Source organism: Buceros rhinoceros, unplaced genomic scaffold (genome assembly GCF_000710305.1).
Source record: "Buceros rhinoceros silvestris isolate BGI_N320 unplaced genomic scaffold, ASM71030v1 scaffold598, whole genome shotgun sequence".
Taxonomy (NCBI): Eukaryota; Metazoa; Chordata; class Aves; order Bucerotiformes; family Bucerotidae; genus Buceros; species Buceros rhinoceros.
In genome coordinates this window covers 35,794-55,783 of record NW_010428365.1, presented here as the reverse complement: position 1 = coordinate 55,783, position 19,990 = coordinate 35,794, and the positions used below count along the sequence as shown (strand labels likewise).

At 37.3% G+C, this 19,990-nt stretch overlaps 1 protein-coding gene across 1 annotated transcript in view; it reads left to right on the top strand.

Moving 5' to 3' along the window:
• Nucleotides 1–19,498, top strand: part of SPAG16 (sperm associated antigen 16) — a gene marked incomplete at its 3' end in the record, with an annotated part of 28,088 nt that extends 8,590 nt beyond the window's left edge. Inside the window, exons 4-8 of the mRNA XM_010142221.1 lie at nucleotides 4,766–4,903; nucleotides 10,975–11,082; nucleotides 12,469–12,586; nucleotides 13,966–14,035; nucleotides 19,350–19,498. Coding sequence (XP_010140523.1) covers nucleotides 4,766–4,903; nucleotides 10,975–11,082; nucleotides 12,469–12,586; nucleotides 13,966–14,035; nucleotides 19,350–19,498 — 583 coding nt within the window. The remainder of the gene's footprint in view (nucleotides 1–4,765; nucleotides 4,904–10,974; nucleotides 11,083–12,468; nucleotides 12,587–13,965; nucleotides 14,036–19,349) is intronic.
• Nucleotides 19,499–19,990: the final 492 nt, after the last annotated feature.

The following is a 19,990-nucleotide window of genomic DNA, read 5'->3' as shown; positions in this document are numbered from 1 at the left end:
TTCCCTACAAAAGCCTTAAAGGTTTTAAATTTTCTTAGCACCGGTCTCTAATGGGGAATTGCAGCTGTCATTTGCAAGGCTCTGGTCTTGTTAGTGTAGAGCTCGCCAATCAGGCGTTGCCTTTGAAATTAATAGTGATCCGCTTTTTGATAGCGTAACAATGTGACTTAAATGATTCCTTAGAGGAGGAGCGCTATAATTCTGTATTCATTTTCAGTAAAAGAACTGATATGAATAGCATTAAGTTTGAAGTTTAATCGTTTTTATGCTAAAAGATAATTAATACTAGACAGATATAAATAGTGACCTTTTTATGAAACTACTGATTTTTTTGAAGCACTTAGAGTCTGAATTTATATCAATGGCAAAATTCAAATTGCTTTTTAACAGATGAAGTGCAGGTCTTAGCAGGCCTTATCTTGTAAATCCTCAGCTACACATATATTTTTTTTTCTCTATAGGTAACATTTTTAATTCCAGTAGCATTACAAATGAGCTCAGCATGTCAGGATCTAATCTTACTGTATTGAGACTTTTTTCTGCGTTAATACCTTATTTCAAAATGTTTCCTGTTGGTTTGAAATAGATAATTTACAATATTAATGAAAGTGAGAGCAGATTAGTGTACTTAGGTTCCTCATTAAGTATTGGGATGATGCTCTTGCTCTCCTGCTGTGGTGATCAAGTACTAATGGAATTTAAAATGAGAAATTAACACAGGGAAAATATATCAAAAGACTTCCTTTGAAATAATTGTCTGAGATCTAAAGGTCACTTAAATTGGACCAAATTATCTGTGTTTATTTCAGAGTTTGAGAAAACATTCTGTTACTCTTTCCAGCTGTATAAAATGCTGTGATTTGTTTTATTTTAAGCCAAACCTGCTCTTTTTCTATTAAGTAATGTATAATTTTATCACACTTATAGTGATTTTTTTGACTTATGTAGGTTTTTTTGCACATACAGTTTTTTCTTCCAGTTATACTTTAAGGAACTTAAAATTAGACTGTTTTTAGAATATCTTATTTTCCATTAAGTTTTCTATTCCTCTGCCATACAAGACTTTAGTGCTTTTGTTGCTAATTAGAGATACCAGATTGACAGTTTTGGATTATGAAGTGCAAGGGCTGATCAACTGTAAATTCATGCATCTGGCAGTCTATACCCCCTAATCCCAAAGAGCTCGCTGATGCTTGGCAGCACGTTGCCAGTCGAATGAGCAGATTAATCATTCATGGTTCACACATATGCACAGAACTATTGCTGTGATTAGTTAGTGCACTCATTGGGCTGGTAATCTCTGAGTAAGTGTTCCTGGAGACCTGGTGGTGTTTCCACTTGTGAGTAAAAGGAGAGCTGGAGACTAATTAAGGAAACATGAGTTGAAAATTCTTTTCTGTTTGTGATTAAAATTATGAATAAACTGACATGAGCAAGCAAGGTTAAAAGCTCTGACTTGTGTATGCCTTGCAAATGTTGCTTGGGGTGTGTATAACCAGGCACATGCAGCAATGCTGCTGTGTCCTCCCTGAGCATAAAAGTAGACTTATTACAAAGAAATGCCTTTTTGCAGAGTGAAGAAAACATATAGGTTGTGATCCCCCATGTTGCAGCTCCCTGAAGACAGTGGACACAATCTCCTTATTTCAGGCAGACCTAAGTTTCCTCTGCTCTATGTCCACTTTGGCATGGAAATGATATGGTCACATTAAGGTATAATGTGCTCTGAACTCATAAATCGTGAGAGAAAGGAGGGTCGCCAGTTCCAGGACAGCATCACACTGAAACAGATTCAGTTTTTGGATGCATACTGGCTCAGAACACAAGTGAAGTAACATCAAACTTGATTTTCAAAACTCCTTATGGATGTACCTACTTTCTGGCCTACATAACAAGCATAACATGATGATGTAAATTTTGTATTTATATGCTGTAATAGATTGGAGGAGTACACTAGGGCAAAAAGGTGCTTTATTTCTCTGCTCATTTCTTTCCCAGCCTTCTGTTGCAACTGTTAAAGAGGTTATTGATTAGAATGATAACTTTCAGTACGAAGTTCCTGTAAAAGCTAAAACTTGAAATTTTAATCCCTGACTGCTTCTCTAGGAGAGTTATCCCTTGGTTAAAGGATTATCCTTAGGTACATACTGGTTTGTTTATTGCAACCTGCTTCCATTAGAACTCTTAGAAACTTGAATTCAATGTCATGGATAGAGCAATAATGCCCAGCCTGCCCTGGAATTTGATCATAAAATCATAGCTGACCATCTGTTCCTTAGGTTTCCAGATTCTTGATTAATTTAAATAGCGAGTCAAGAATAACTCAGTTGTTCTGAAAAGTGTAGAAAAATACCCATGTGTGCATGGAACTAACTAATTTAATTTTCATCATAGTTCCCTTCTGTGATGGAACGAGGTGAGAACAGTAGCTGTGTGGCAGTCAGCTGGGTATGGAGGAGTCCTGCAAGTTTTACAGCACTAGGGTGATGAAGGATAATGAGATTTCACAATGCAATTTTGTTGTGTGGTTTTCTATTCCATTTCTGCTGTGTGCACAAAAGCTTTCAGTTGTAGTAGAGTTCTTAGACAAGGGCATAGTGAATTTATTGGTATTAATTGTATTTCATTAAAATTGTCTTGCGGAGTTCTTAGCTCTGCTGGAGGCTGAGTTCATCAATTATCCCTGTCTGTGTCTTTGTGCAGACATTTGATGATTTTCATGAGGTGTACTTAAGGCATTCAGTGGGGAATTTTTCTGGCAAATAAAGGAGTACGTAGAGTTGTGATCATCTGCAATGAGACGTGCCCCTGTTTGCAATATTACCAATAGGAATTGTACTTGCATATCACTCAATGTTTATTTGAAGGGAAAAAAAGAAACAAACAAACCAGGAAACCTACTAAGCTTTTGTCTTAGTATTAAAGCCTATTGCTACTGTAATTTGCTTAAAGAAAATGATGATAGAAAGAATTTTGCTTTGGACGTGTTCAGTTTAACTTTTCAAAAACCTTTTATCTGCTGCTGGCGAATGGGAGTAACGGCTTAATTCATAGGGATGAGCATTCCTAGAAGTATCCCCAGTACACACATAAACAGCTGACTGTAGGAAGTAGTTCAGACACAAGATTTTAACATTCCCCTTGATTTTCTTGGAAGAATTTAAGTTGTGTGTCAAGTAAAAACTCCTTATTCTACAACCACTTTTTGTTTCTGCAGCATGTTTTATTGATGTAGGAATGTTGTGCTTACTGTCTTCAAGGTTCAAATCTACTGCTTGTGTCCAAGTGCAGGAGATAACAACAGAGATGAAAGTTATACTAAATGCTGTTCTTTTCATACTTCCATGTACTTGGAAAGCAGTGATGCCCAGATCCAAATATTTTTCACCTGAGAAGGCAAATAATGTTTGTGCTACTCCTTCTAGTGAGCTGTCACCCAGAACATCTTCCAGCAGCAGCCAAGATTTTTCAAAAGTTTAAAAAAAAAAAAAAAAAAAGAAAATGAACCCCCAAACCATTCTGTGAAGATCAGCAGGGAAGATGATTGTGGGGCTATAGTCTTTATCTGAAGTAGATGAAGTAGCTGGTTTGTATATACATGTACTGGGTTCTGGAATCACCTCTGCAACATCTGTGTGCGCAGAAGCATCTTACACTTGTACAGTAGACTTGGATCTTGATGTCTTTTGAAATTCTTTGACAAATACAGATAGCTTATCACTCCTTGAACAAGCATGATTCTGCAAAAGCATTTATTTTATGTAGTGACAGTTGCATTTTGTTGATGAAAATTAGCTTTTCTGAATCCTTTCTAATGTCACCACTCTCTTTTTTCATGTAGAAGGTACTTAAGTACTTTCAGTTACTCTGTATTTAAATGCCCTTAAATTAAGCCTAAAATGAAGTGTCACTGCCTGAGTCCTTTTTACTGCCTGTTAGCGTATTCTTCACTTTCACTGACATCCTACCAAAAGATGGATGGTCCTTAAAGATAGCAAACTGACTGAGGAGACTTTATTGCCAGGGGCTGTAGAGATTCTTAGGTTGCTACACAGCATTATATGCTGCTACAGATTCTCTTCTTACTTTTCAAAATGTAAAAGTAAATCTGTACAAGTATTTAACTAAAGCAGCCTTCAGGTTTATGCACCACAAAATCCTGTCTTCTCAGGGGCTGGTAAAATAGATAAATATTGGTAAATTTAATTAAATAAGAAGGGGCAACAGAAGTAAACATGAAGGAATGCAGAAATTTCTCTAGGTGAGCTCTGTATTATGGAAACATTCATCCAGGTTATTTGCAGCTTTGTCACATATTTGAGTCCTCAAAAATCATGTATGTATTTGAGCATACGAGATAAAAAGGACTGGGAGTATTTGTGAATGTTACTTGAACAAGAAATTTTTTCAGCCTTTTATTTAAGCTTTTTGGAAGAAAGGAAGGAAAAGAACAATTGTTTAAATTGAAGTACGGTGTTATACAGGACATCTTTGACTATTACGAACAATAATACATTTTAGAATGAAAAGCAGTAAACTAGAACACATTGTGGTGGGCTAGTAGTGTTGTTAATTGATAACGATCATGAAAGGTAAATGTCTTGATGATAAATATCTTGGTGATTCAGCTAAGATATATACTACTGTACTAGAATGTAGTATATGTCTAGTGTATATCTTTGGTGAATGCTAGCATGAGAAGGGAGACATCAATGAAAGGAGAAAAAGGAAACATGGAATAAAATATCTGTTTCTTTTCTGCTAGGTATGAACTCATACAGAGAGGTGTATTCAGAGCCAAGGATGCTGGATTGGTTCCAACTGTGTGTACTCGCAACCAGCAACTTGAAGAGGAGAATATGCTTTTGAGGAAAGATTTAGAAAACTATAAACTTGCTGCAAAGTATGTTGTTTGGTTTTAATGAGACTTTGATAAACAGTAGTAAATGGCTAGATAAAGTAAACCCAAGTTCTTACTGGAAATATGTTTTAGTTATGCTGGCTGCATGTATTTTTACTTCTAGGTGATATTTATAATTAAAGTTCAAGTTTCTCTGAGCTCTATTAGAAACTTAAATCTTAGTTTCTTTTACTTGTATTTACTGGGCTATAGAAAGTAGTTTTCAATATTCAGTAATCGCAGAAAGTTACTACAAAGAATAATGGGAGTATACTATGTAGAACTAAAAAACAAATGGGTCTGTGTATTTTGTGTTAAAATACAGCACTATAAATTACAGCTGTGACAAAATATCAACGTAGGAAAAAATCAGTATACACTTACTCTTCATTTTTTTAATTGAAAAAAATCTATCACTCTGGCCCTAGTGGTGAATGGAATGTCAGTAAACTGCCATCATCAATTATACTTGTGTGTACATTATAGGAGTGGATTTTACGGGTCAGTTCTATTTCAGCCATGAGTGAGTTAAAATATTTAGCCTATATAATGGAGAGATGCAATCATGAGCTACACGTAACATAGCCTTTTCTGCAAAATGGTACGTCTGCATATGTGTGTGTTCATTGGAACTTACCCTGGGACTGACTAACGCGCTCTTATCAATTTTGCCAGTGCATAGTGTTAACATACGGAGCTGTAACGCCATCTCCTTGATTTTTCTGAAGATTGTTCAAGCTACTCATTTCCATTTTGACTGTTCCTTTGTATGAAAAATAGATACTTAGATCTTAAATAATCATTGCTGCTGATAATAATGATAAATTAGTTTCCAATGCTACTGATTCATCACATTTTAAATTAAACTAATAATAAATTAATAAATTTAGTAAACAGCTTTAATGATCAAGTATTGCACAGTCTAAGTATACTATTGCACTGGGAGATGGGCCATACCAAAAATATCCTTTGTTTTAATCTGTAGCTTCTTTGGCCAGTGGGTAGTTGATTGTACCTCATTTGAGTGGGAGTGTAGGAAGCAGTAATGCATAGTAAAAGAAAAGACAAGACCTGGCCTTTCTGAAAGTTATTATTGTCAGCAGTGGTTTTAAAAGGCTCTCCTTTCTACCTGCCTCCCATACAACACATAACATAATAATAATCTGAGATAACAGAGATAACATAATAATAATCTGAGATAACATAAAGATAATCTGAGTGGATTATCCCTTGACAAGTTTTCCTGGGTTTGTTGTATTGCTACATGACCGTTAAAGAATGTAAAGCTCAAAACCATTTCACCATGGTCAAGAATGCGTTGGGGTTTTCCCATAAGGATATCTATATCCTCTGTAGAGGATAGATGCCTAGTTAAGAGGCTGAAAGGTGACATAACGTGCAACACGAAAAAAGTAGCAGAGGGAAAGGACAATGCCAATATGCTGGGTTCCTACAGGCGATTCGTTAAATAAAACTCCCAGCACTCACTGAAGTGAACTGTGATAAACTGAACGAATCAGTGAACTGTGCTTTTTCACATTCTGGTGTTTGAGGAAACCTGGAAGAGCAGTGCTCTGGGGTAAGCCAGTGAGTCACGTCACCTGTCTGGTATTCCAGAGAGGGCAGCGAGGTGTAGGGCAGTTCTGTATCACATGTTAGAAACGGGTAAATTCTGTTCATTGATACTTGGCGTTAAATACTGCGCTTGTTCTGCATGTACCTTGTTAAAACACTAGTAATTAGTCCTCCTTTCTCTACTTGTAGGGAGAGCTTTATTTTCATAGTCTTTCTTCTTTATTAGAATCGAGTATATGTAGGTGTGAAACTTGGTTTGTGCTTTATTTTTAACCTTTTTATTTCAAATATCTTTCAAAGTTTTCACTGATCCTAATGTGAAGTTCAGCACTTCTGTGACATTCATTTCACTTATTTTGTTTTGAATAATTTGTCAACTAAAGCAGTGTGCTGTTCCTGGAATAATGGGTGAAATTGAGCATTTCTGCTGTATGTACCAAGAATTACCGTGTCCTTTTGTGTCTCTTGGATAAACCCTGATCACAATACTCTATATCAAATCCCTTACTGTAGTGTGTGTTAACAGCATTTTTTCTTGTTTGTACATCCAATAACTGGAATTGGTACCCTTGCTATGATAAAGCAGATATTCCAGCAGGAGTCGAAATTACCTGGAGGTAACAACTTGAGTTTTCAGGTATTGAGAGAGAATTCACCAGCTTACAGTGAAAACAGAATGCCCTAGAGCACTGAAGAGATGCTGATTTCACTGGTTAGAAATCAAGGGTTTTTGAGCAAGGAAAGTCTCATATTTTGCTCTGAGGATCAGTCAGAAAACTTTCATTGTGAGATACAGTGCTGTGAAGTGTATTTGAAGAAAGCTTTTAATGACATTTGATATTCGTGAGTTTGGTACTTTTGACAGCCATCTTAGAGAAAAGAGCTGTTATTTGGGACTTAAGCAGTAGGGGTGCCCAGAATAAATTGCAAGCAGGAGCTTTAATGTTGTTTAGCAATTGGTGGAAGAGATTCAGTGTCTAGAAGCTCACTGTGTTTGTATTTTGGGTATTTTAATATATTTACATGATCATGTGGCAAGCAGGTGGGCAAATAGAGTAGATTACAGGTTGTTGGTTACATTTCACTGTGGCATTTGATTGTTTAAAGAGAAAATCACAATTGCCCTCATTTTCTGTATACAATGAGTATGTAATTTTAATAGGTTGTCCAATGTCTGAAGGCATCTCAAGATGTAACAAAATCCCTGAATGCATATGTTAAAAGAGCAGTGTAATTCTTTTACTCCAAAGCTAGTGCTAGCTATGACTTCAAGGTTTACATACACTACTCATCTTTAGTTAAATGATTTCTAAAAGCAGACAGTGTGTTGTGATAGAAATCAAAACTAATTGGACGTTGGTTTGCCAAAGTATACTGTAAGTATGTTCCTTTTCTCTTCCTTTTATCTTGAAGGCTACAGTTGAGCCCTGATTGATTGGTAAGGGATATTATCTGCTGCAGTATTTCTCTGATGGAATCATAGATATTTTTTCCAATATGCAAGAAAAATTTTAAAATCAAGTATCTGGAAGATAATTAACTAGGAGACTAGTTAATTTTAATTCCTTTTCTTCAGTCGTTATTTCATTCAAGCAGTTAATATTCTAGTAGTATTTGCTTGGGTTGAATAATAGATTGTAATTTCATAGCAGCCTAAAGAGTCTGCCTGTCTGTTGATTTAAAATAGCTTGCATCCCCTATATTTTGGTGTTTTCTTATGGCCAGACCTTTTGTATTGCCTCGTATTTAAATGTGTAGGTAGACAACATAATGGTGTGTTAGGTTTAAGATTGTGTTAATCACAGGGACTGCTCACTGTGGTATTTTTAAGTTCTTTAAACATTTAGGAATTTATTAGGTAGCTGGAATGAAAGTTGTGTACAGCTTTTGTTTGAGGTTTATGAGTTCACAAACATCACTTAGAATTTTAAACATTTGCAGGTATCTTTCTGTCCTGATTTTTGAAATCATGCTTACAAATATAAAGCCACAGTAACAGTCAAAATGTAATACAATCCTGGAAATCATTTATTATTTCTGTTAGTGCTATCACCAGCAATAAAATCCTCAGCTGATCTCCTATTTCTGTGCCAAAATCTAACCATTCTTGCACATATTTCACCACTTATACCATGAAAAAAGATAAAGTGCACACTTTTTGTGTTGTGCACCATATTTAAATGCATCTGTTTACTTGGTATATTTAGCATCGTTGCTGCTAAATGCTATATTAACTAGATAGAGGAAAAGCATGTTTTTTGAAACTTTTAATTCAATTAAAATTTTAGGGCTACAACTTGCAGCATCTTGAGTCATGAAATCCCACTGAAATTCAGTGAGAACAGGACAAGGAACTTTCCTTTGAAAATCCCTGCTTGGATTTATTGGCCCCGGTCCTCTTCTGCTGTTCTTATGAAACTACTTGCTTGAGAAAGACTGCAGGTTTCTCCATTTAAACCTTTGACATATATCTTAACTAAAAGAAATAGATATTGGCTTTGCCATGACTGTAGCAACATATTTTATTCTTAGAACAAGCTGTCTGCTTAGCTCTGAAGGGGCAGGTTTTGTATTCAAGCCCTTATGGCAAGTCAGATTTTGTGAGTGATGTCATGACGGAATTGAACAGAACTATCCTGAGACTGCTGATTCATTTACCTCTCAAATGTTTCAGTGTTCGTAGGAACTTGAGCAGAATCATTAATCTGTACTTTGTATCCCAGTAGCCCTATCCTAAGTTATTCTGTTCCTCAACTTCTGGCAGTGGTGCCCATGCAGACCCGCAGCTATGTGTGTCCACAGCTCCATTGACTTTCTCACAGGATTGATGCAGGAGCAGCCCTGCCTGTTTTCATTTCCCTGTCAGCTTTTTCTCAGCTTTGACTGACACAGAGGGGCATTAATTCACTGTTCTTTTCATGTCTTTCTAACTGTTCCTGCTACAAGCAACAATTCATGTATAAATGTACACACACAAATATGGCAGTCTGTGTAGGTGATAAATACCGCAAGTGCATATATAGCAAATATAAAATATTTGTACAAGTAAATGTAATGCACTGGCAACTATGGGTCTTCTTCCTGGACCTGTGATACTCCACTGTCATAATGGTTCTCCTAACCCTTCAGCTCCTGTTGGAGAGGAAATGAGCTTTGCTTTTCCAAAGAGCAAGTATCTAATTCCTGCACAGGGTAATTTTGAGCTTCCTTTGCAATTAAACAATTCATCTTCTAATCTTGCCTTTCAAACCCCTATCAGTAAAGGCAAGGAGGAAGTGTACAGAATTTATACAGAGGATTTTTTTTTTAATGTTCATGGAGCAAAGTATCTCAGAGTGTCCCATGACTGTGTAGAATGTGCTTAGAGAATAATCGTCATCCTCATAGCTTGGCTTCGCGAATGAAGATTTGGGAAGGGTTTTTGCCATGCTCGGTGCAAGTGATGAGTGCACCCTTTGGGCCCGCACAGTGGATTTTTTAGGTGAGGCGCAGCGTGCACGGAACTGGCTCCACCCTTTACACCTGAGGTTCATCTGCCAGGGCCTAGCGAGCTTGGATGGTGACAGCGAAGTCCTCAGGTCATCAGTTTGGTTAGAGTATCCTTCTCTTAGATGATGGATGCCTTACAAGGCTAAACGAGCTCCATCTGCCCGGGTTTGGAGTCAGAGTTGTCCTTCTCCTAGGATGGCTGCCTGAAGGCTAGTGAGCCCATCCTGCCCGTGGACACACTTTGTCTGACCCTTCAGTTGAGACCTGTCTGGCTTGGGAGACCCCACCGGAGGCATATGCCACCACCAGCACAGCTCTCAACCTCACACGGTCACGCAAGCTCTTTCCCCACGACAATGGGGTGCCCATGAAAGACTTAGAGAATAATAGGTTATCATTATATTACAATATGTATGCAATTAATTTTGAAGTTTTCCTTCCTACTATCACATAAAAGGGATACCTGGAGACAGGCTGCAAAAGTGATTGAATGGAGCATAGCACTTATAGCACAATTTTTTCCAGAAGCTCTCTAAATGAATGTGTTTTCAAGGCAACAATAGTTATCCTTCTGTGTGTCCTTCTAGCATGTACCATTATGTTTGGCTCCAGATGTGCTGTAGGTATTAGAAAATCAGTATTGCAATGTGATTGCACGAAGAATTTAACTCTCAACAGTATTGTTTTCTAATTACCTGTAATTTGAATATTTCACCTTTGTGCTTGAAATAAGGTTTTCCTCAACTCTGAGATTTATAATGCCAGTGTCCTTATGGATTCTATCCAAAGGACCTGAGGGAAGGTGAAGAGTGCCCATGGTTTTGTGTATCAACTGGCAGAAAAAACCCCCTCAACAGTACGTGTTCAGCACCACAGGGTGTACTACCAGAAGTTTCCAACTTGGGTGCAGTAGGCACATGCATATCAGAAAATTAATTCTGCAGCTATTCAGCATACCTTGATGAGCAATTAATAGGACGAGACTAATATTTCTTTCTGTTTACATATAGCAAAGCAAAAGAGGCTTTTCTGAAAATGCAGAAAGAACGTGACTTCCATCAAATGCATCATAAGCGAGTGGTCCAAGAGAAAAACAGGCTTATTTGTGACATTGAAAGGTAAAAAGCCATTTATATTACTGTACATGTAGCGTTAAAGATAGCTCTTTACCAGGCGATAATTGAAGATGCTAATGTTGTGGAATTTAAAGCACTTAAGTAAAACTAGCTGCATTTAGTTCATGTCCTGGTAAGTAGCAGTTCCACCTGACCATCTGCCATGTCTCGTAAACAATTTCTTAGGTATTTTTGGTACATTTTCCGTGGTTTGATGTGACATTATTAAGTGCATATTATTTCTAAAAGTTAAAAATACAAATGAGTTTTTCTTTTACCCAGATCTTTCCCCGTAACTGTATAGTGATTTCTGAGTTTAGTTCCTTTGTCCATTTTAAGGGCAATTGATACCACGCTGGGTTCAAGGACCTTTGTGTTCATGATTCCCATAGCTACTATCTTCTGTCCTTATACATGTTGAACTTTCCAGATGACACTTGCTGCATTGCTTTGGTTGCAAATAAGCCCAGACTAGTCCATAGGTACTGAGTCATAATAATTCATACTTAATTCTGTAATTTTGTCATTCGGGAATTCTGTAAGTTTTCTATTAACTGTTGTGCTAGTTTGCCTCCATTAGTAGAGCTTTTGTATTGTTCATGTGAAAATCAGTGCTCAGGTGAAAGAGCTGAGTTTAGAATCTCTTCTTTGCACATGTTATGCTGGAACTTGTTTTAAAATAATGTTGAGAAGTGGCTGACATCTGCAGCTTCAACTAATTCATAAAATTTTGTCAATATTGTTATCAATCAATGCCTGTAAGAGCAGCTACATGTTCTACGTCTTTATCCTTGAAATTCATATGTACTAATGCAAGAGAACACTATTCACTGACTTACCCCCTGTCAGCTTTTTGCAAAATGCGGTATTTTTGAAGCTGTTAGTGTCATGTGTTTCGCTTGAGAGATTATATATCTGACTTCTAGTTGGTCTGAAGAATTAAAGTAGTTAGGTATTATAAATGTAATGTGTAGCGAAGAAAGAAATAGTAATCATATTACAACTGTTTTGTCTCTGTCAGGATCTTAGTTGGTAGTTGGAGAATAGCTGTAATTCTTTCTTCCAAGGAAATATCATTCATCTGCAAGAACACAGAAATTAACAAAAATTGATTTGCAGGATGTATATGAAGGATTAAGAACAGGTCAAAATGGGATGGCTTGTTTTAAAAGATATGACTAAATTAACTATGAATCCTCTTTTTGGTCTTACTGTTGTTTGTTTTCTTCTGGTATTCCAGTTGAGTCGTTAAACACTAAATGCCTTTGCTGTCTCCCCTGTATTGAGGCACTTTTATTCTTTTCTTTGGGGAGGGAAAATGTTTACGCAGACATAAATTTCAGATTTAACTTACCTTTGAGGAGTCACTTCTTCTCTTCTTGTTCACAGGCTGAAGGCACATTATGCATCGTATGAACCAGTGCTGAAGCAGCTGACTGAAAAATACCAGACTGCTCTGAGACAGAAAATGTTAACTAGTTTGGAGAGAGCCAGAGCAGTTGGGCAGGTAAAACTATGGTGAACACCACTTGCAAAGCTGTAAGGATGCTTTTGGGCTTTATTTGGTAAATATACAGGATATTTCTGTTAAAGCAACTCACTTATGCAGTAGTTTGAAGTGGAATGTTTTAGTGAGTTTCGTGGTATTTGGTGAAATTTTGATCTTGAAAGTGCAGGAAACTTAGTGCCACAGAGTAGTAGTTCTTAGTCTGTGCTTGCATAGCGCTGCTCTATGTGAGTCAGCAAAATGCAGACCTTGTTATTTTCAGTGTCCACAGTTTAAGATAAAGTATGATATTGCCGCAGATTCAGATGATTCCATTTATGCCTTTACAAACATCTTATTTTAACTTTCTGTATTACAATTTTATTTTATTTTTTCCTACATATATCCAGGAATAACCTGCTAGTTTAGGAAAAAATTCGTTAAGATATCAGTTTTTCTGTTCGTGAGTGCAAGACCAGAGTAGTATTTTAATCCTATAATCTTATCTGATGTAAAGGTTAGTATACAAGATATTCTGCCCCCTTAGCAGGAAGTACTATAACCACAGATAGGATGGATGAAGAACAGAAAATTATCTTACATGTGTTTAACCAATAGGTTGTTTGCACTAAAAAATGGAAAGAAAGGAAAGAACCTCTCAAAATGCATTGCATTTCAGCTGTAGCATCCATTATATGTAGGTAACGTGAAAGGAATTTATCATGCTTGCACTCCACTAATAGTCCTCATCTCTCATTTCCGCCTTTCCTCTCCCTTCGATTTTTCTCGGGTCACCTAGGGGCTTACTTTTAAAAGACTGAGAATTATATGTTTGAAATTTCAAGAAGTAAAAAAAAAATGTTCTGTAGAAAAGGAAAAGGCACTTATATACAGTTATGCTGAATCAGAACAAAACATAGCACAATTTCCATGCCGTGAAATTTCAGGAACCTGTTATGAACTGTACACTTTTTCTGGAAACACAGAGCACCATATTTCGTGGCGTTTCCCTATGACAAAGCTGTATATCATATTGTGCCATTAAGGCAGAGATCCATGCAGTGATAGTGGTGGCTAGCAATTGATGGCATAGTAAGAGCCCTTTATTCTATAGGTCTGCATTGTTTTAATAGAGCTGTAAAAGTATTTGGAAAGGTTCTGGATCACTTGTACTCTATCGCTCTGTTGCTTTATTTCACTGGGCCTTTCCAAAATCTTGAATTTGGAGTAGAGTTTATAAGTTAGGAACAACAATCAGAAAAGTAAAAAAAATATGGAAGGAATTTGTTTCTTAAATATGTAGGCATAAATGCTGAGTGTTGTGAATAGCAATGTTCAAAAGCAATGTTTTTATATTACATCTTCTTCTTGTCATCTTTTTCTTTTTTTTTTTAAATTAGGTTACAGGTTTGCAAGCTGCATTAAAAACTTTAGAGTCCGCATGTGCAGTTCAGATTCCTGTTGTAAAAGGTAAACTATTCCCATCGCCAAGCTCAGACTGGTTGTGGGTTGTTTGTTGTTGTGATGCATTTCAAAATCTCATGTAACAGTAAATCAAAAATTCTTGCACTATAAACATTTAATCAGCTGTCTTGTCGATAGAGCAGCAATGTTATAATTTGAATATTTATTCTAAAATGTATCCACTAAGGACAGTGAGACTGATGATGGCAGTGTGCAGTATCTGAGCAACTGTGGAAGGATATCATCCTAGAATCTATTTTGTGGCTGATTTTGTTACTTTATCTACTAATACTCTTTTGCTTTCTTCACACAAGTGTTCTTTTTCAGCTCACTTTTAAGATACATATGGTGGTCTGGAAATATTTTGAAAATGCTGGTGTTATGAAATCCAGCCTCTTATTTTAGCGTGCCTCAGTTTTACAGGAGGTTGCTAAGGTTATAAAATACCTGCTGGAATAGTATCTTTATCTATGGTACTACACTACTTCCCTGGTGTTTAGAATAAATGCATAATTATTGGGGTTTTTTTCTACCTCCATCAGGAGTAAACCTAGCACTTCTGGTTTTTGAAGTAAATGAAGCCTATGCTATCACATTCTTTGTGAGCATCACTCCCACTAATAATTTTGAACCTATTTTCTAGTTGCAGCTACATTTTACAGGAAGAAGTCTCAGAGAAAACAGGTTTCTAAAAGACTCCCGAAAGCAGATGAAATGATGAAAAAGGGAGCCAGTGAGCTCTACCCTTTTTGATAACAGGGGATGCTGTACCTGCCTTACTCAGGAGCAGAACTCCCATCAGAGATTGCAGTTATCTGATTTTAGAGAACCCCTAATTTCTCAGACACAGAGGTGACCAGGCATCATGTTACACAACTTCCAGGTGAAGCATTTGTTGCAATTAGGACATTTCTTATATCTGTTTCATCTGTGGGTTTTTTCCCAGTGTGTTAAAGGTCCAAACTTCCTTTTGCGCTGGTAATGTAAACAGCCACTGAGTTATTCCAGCCTTTGACAATGAAGTTTCAGTAGTTTCCACGTTCACGGAGTTACTTGCATTGTATAAAATTCCTGTAGAATAGACAAGGCTGAGAAGCAGAATTGTATCCACAAAGGGGTTTTTTTGGATGTGCGGTTGAGTGAAGATGCTAACAAGCATTTTCTTGACTATAAAGATGGTTTATTTACTGCTAAATGCAGTTGTTTCAACTAGTGTCCAGAGTGCCTGCCTATTAGAAGCACAGCATGTTCCTTTTAATTTTTTCCTTTCTATCCAATGTAGATTGAAGCAGTTGATCTCCTAAATTGTTGCGAATTGCTATGAGCGCTGGACTGAGATCTAATTATCTGAAAGATGCCCCTCATCCTAGTTCTTGGTTTCCATGCAGCGGTGGGCAGCTTATGTTGCTGAGGAGTCCCTTGGAGCACACCCTCTCCTTTTCCAAGCTACTGTTTAGTAAAGTGCATAGTTGCTTTCATTTCTGGGAGAACTGCGAAAGGTTTTGTAAGTCTTACCCAGCATAAGCTAAGCTATGATTTTAGTATACAAGCAAATCGCCACTAAACTAATAACTTGTGTCAATACAGACTCTAGATTAACACAGTGGGGTACTGAAGTACTGGCAGCAAACCTCTTCAGTGTTCCCAGTATCTTTTTGGTTTTGGATTCTGCCTTTTTTGTACATGCCTCCTCAGCAAGGCACACGTACGTACTGAATGGGCTTTGTTGTAGTCTTTAAATCTTCTTGCAACTAAAAGTACAAGCCTCTGCCCTGCTGAAGAGCACAGTGCTCATTTTCATCCCACTTCAGATAGGGAGGTAGAGAATCGGCTTTTTATTTTATGTTAGTTTAGGGCATGTAGCATTCAACTTCTCATTATAGTCTGGCTTGAGGATATATAGTCTGGGTTCTTCCCCCATGCTACCGTTTTATAGTACAGATGCCCCATCTGTCTCTCTTTCATCTTGCACATACTTTTATTTGTTGTTTGAGTGATTCTAAAAACCACTCCTGGCTGTTCAGAGTGCTTGTTTATTCTCCAAAAATCTTGAGAGCACTTTATAATACCAAAAAGTGACAAGCAGGGGAGCACTTTATAAATAGTAATGTTAAAAAAATAAGTCACTTAGACTTCAACACAATTATTAAGCTCGTCAGCCACCCACTTGCTTGTAAAATCCTTAATTTGCTCCATATCTTAAATAAAGTGGTAACTTAGTTCATTTTTTTGTAGTGCTTTGTCTTCTTATACTATGTAATTTTTATTGCCCTCTGTAGACCAGACTCGTGTTTCTCAGTGGGTGATACTGTCTCTTACATAGTTTGTGCTGCCTCTTTAAAGATGAACATGTTCTGTTGCTTCTTGAATTCTTACTCCTGAGACAGCATAAACGCAATCTGAGAAGCAAGGAGCACGTAGATACTGGAGAAATGCTTACTGCGTTTTTCTCTGAATTTCTTAGTTTGGAAGGAACCAGTGCTGTTGGACTTGCAAATCTTTGGTGTAAGGAGACCTACAGCTGCACGTTCTCAATTGCTGTGTTTCAGACTGACTTTTATGCATTAGTACATTGGTAGCCTTTAGTTAGAAGATGATGAAATGTTCAGACAGGCAAGGTACCAAAGTCAGATGCCTTTTCTATCCAGCTGTCTGCCTTCTCTGCAGTGCAGAGCATGAAGGAACTTGCCTGTCACTGCTCCTGATGCTGCTTCTGTCCCACAACCTGATGACTCCACAACACCTGGAATGCTGCCTTTGGCTAGAAGGCACTGAAAATAGCTTTTAATTAGTTTTAGGTTTGCTGAATTGTTTGAGGTTTTGAATAGTGGCACTGAGGTCCTGCACATGCAGTCCATTGGGGGCTTGTTTTTAATTTGGATTTTTTTTTGAGTCAGTCATAGTGCATAATGAAGAAGCTTTGTAGTATTCACAGTGAGTTTGCATTGTAAATTTTTATCTAATGGCTAGGTAGAAAAAACAAAATGTTAATTTTAGGGCAACTCTTCTGGACTTATTACTTAGGCTTTTGATGTAGCAGCTTTCAGCCTGATGCATTTCAAGCGATTGAAGAGGATAGCATCCCCAATACAGAGCACGTAACTTATTTACCAGGAGGTTTTTGCTGTCCCACTACCAGACAGCTGTTTAGCTTTCCAAATGGCGCTTTGTTCACAAATCCTTCAGGAGGAAGTTTTCTTTAGATGTCCTAAAAATTACTGAAAGTTTCAAGTTTTTATTTCCTATATGCCTTGCTTGTTTAAAGTTGATATGAATAACATCTAATAGTTGGAGAGGAACTAGTTAACAGTTAGGATTAGGACTCAGTCATCTTGTAGCCTGTGTCTCTGTCCCTGCTATACTCAGTCAGAAGCTAACTCTGAAAGAAAAGTTGTATTTTGACTTCAGATTGTTTTTTAAAAGGATTGGATGTTTTGTCTGAGAAGATTTGCATGGTTTTGTTTTTGTTTTAAATCTGGTCCTCCCTGATGATGTAGCAAGATAATACATAGTGGAATTTAATTACCAAAGAGAAATAACTGATTTGTTAGAATTTAGGTTATTGGTGTATGTTAACGGAGCACTTGGACCTGTACTTGCAGAGCAAGACACTGTGTTACGTGGTGCTCTGTAAAAAGACCACTTTTGCTTGAAGGAATTAAGCAGTGTTGATCGTGGCTTGCTTGTAAACCTAAGTGAATGCTGCTGTAACAGCTGGTTCTAAAAACACTTTATAAAACTATTACTTGCTCAGTACATTTCTTGTATTTTCCAAAAACAGCAGCTGCTTATTTATTACCCTATTATATTCAAAAGTTGAACTCAATGAGTTTCTTTACTCATGGTTGAATTAACTCATTGCTAAACCTCTTAACTGTGCTTTACCTTTTCTTGATCCAATGTAATTACTGCTAGAAGGTCATGCAAAAAGAGATTTAAAATGCACCAGTTAAAGCACTTAAACCTTGTGTCCCCCTTCCATCTGCAATGCACTCAGAACAGGAAGTCTGTAAACGCAAGCTGTTGACATCTTAGTGCAATCGAAACAGTTCCTTAGAATTTCTTTTTTTTAGAATTTGTTCTTTCTTTTTTTTAATGGTTGCCGACTCTTTCAGCCATTCAGCTGTCATAACTGGTTTATAAGTCTGTGTATTTCAAAAGCACCAACAAACCAAATGCTCGGTGAGTGATGTGCTGGCAGGTTACTGAGTGTTGTAGAAAGCGTTTGACATACAAAACAATATATAGCAGTGTGCAGTTCCTCAGAGAAAGTTATTATTCAGGACATCTGTGACAGTAGCTTTAACTTTTAAAGCAGTGAGAATACAGACATTTTGTTGGACCAGGCACTGTTCTTTTTACCAGTTACAGTTTTAGTGAGATTGGATACCTGGGAAAGCTTTGTGGTTTTTTGATCTGGGGTTTTTTTTTGTTACCTCAGGAGTGGAGAGGGTCTGGTTTTGGTTTTTTCCTCTTTTAACTGAAAGTTTAACTCAAAGGTCTTAAAACTGTTTTACAGGAGTAAGCATTTAGAAATGCATAGTGTGAAGTACTTTTGTTTCATTCTGATTTTAGCTCTGTAACGTGTTTTTTCAATCTGAGGCTTTTTCAAAGAGCTGGAGGGATGTAAGCGTCCAGATCCTGCTAGTATTCAGAATTGTATTCCTTTTCCTGCAGATGTATGTACATACTGCCGCAAGATCACGAGGGGCTGACTTCAGATGTGTTCATACAAATACTGTTGGAGAACAGTGTCCGTCCTGCCAGATCATGGCAGAAGTGTTGTACAGTAGTCCATGTGTGCTGTACTGTTCCTCGTTCCTTTCAGTCTGTTCTGATGATTTACAGCTCTGCTACCTCCTTAGGATTCTTTACAGAGTTACCTATTCATAAGTAATCCCTTGTTTGAAAGGTGGGTTGGAGAAAGTGCAGGGAAGCAAAAGGGAATGCAGGATGTAAATCAGAATAATGCCTTGATGGTAGTTGTTGGATAGGATGCATGTTTCTTTTTGCTCCGAGAGAAAAGAATTGTATCCGTTTTACTGTGAGTCTTTCTTGTTCTGCAAGATTCAAAACCTTTGCTACAGTTTGGGGGTAAAACCTAGAGTACTATTAGGTAAGCTGAAAGACACCACACCAAAATAATACATGAAACAGCGTTTTATATAGAATGCTTTATATAGATGGCACAGTAACTGGAGTAGCTTTTTATAAAACAGTGTTTCTTTTAGAATTTCACATGTCTAGCTAATATTAAGTAAAGACATATCTTCCAGAAGAGTAAAAAATGCATTCTGATAATATTTTACTGGTTTTATAGCAGGCCTTGAGCGTCAAAGGAAGAAAGAGTTGCAAGGTCCCACCCAGAAAGCTCTTCAGGAAGCCAGGCAGCAAAAAATCCTTGATGCTGCAGGCTCTTCATACGATTCAGTCAAAGCTGCAGAGAAGACAGGCAAGATATATCCAAAGGTATGCAGCCTTCTTTCCAGTTGCTCAGCATCTAAACCAAAATACTTTTTAAACTTTTACTAAGCTGTGGTGAAAAATACGTGTCCAACGTGTCTGGACGAAGTCCTACTTAGGAAAAGTGAAGAGGACAGGTGGGCAACAAGTTTTTTATTTTTAATACAAGTTTCTAGTGCAATTAATTTTTCACAGAATAATAGGAATTCTGATTAGTTGGAAGTTAGCAAGCTGCTTTTTGAGTCTGATGTGACCACCCTGCAAAGGAAGAGTGCCAGAGCAGTCTGTTATGTTTCTTTTGTAACTGGAGAAATCCTGGCCTATTTGGTAGTGCTTGCAAACTTCTGAAGCATTTCAAAGTGTCTGTTTCAGCTGGGTCTAAAAGGTGTAACATCTGGGAGCAAAAAATCGGTGGTTTCTTAATAGTCAGTGGAAGTACTGGCGTATACCAAAGGTGTGTTGCTGTTTGTTTGGAAGTTGTGGGAATTGAAAGAAATT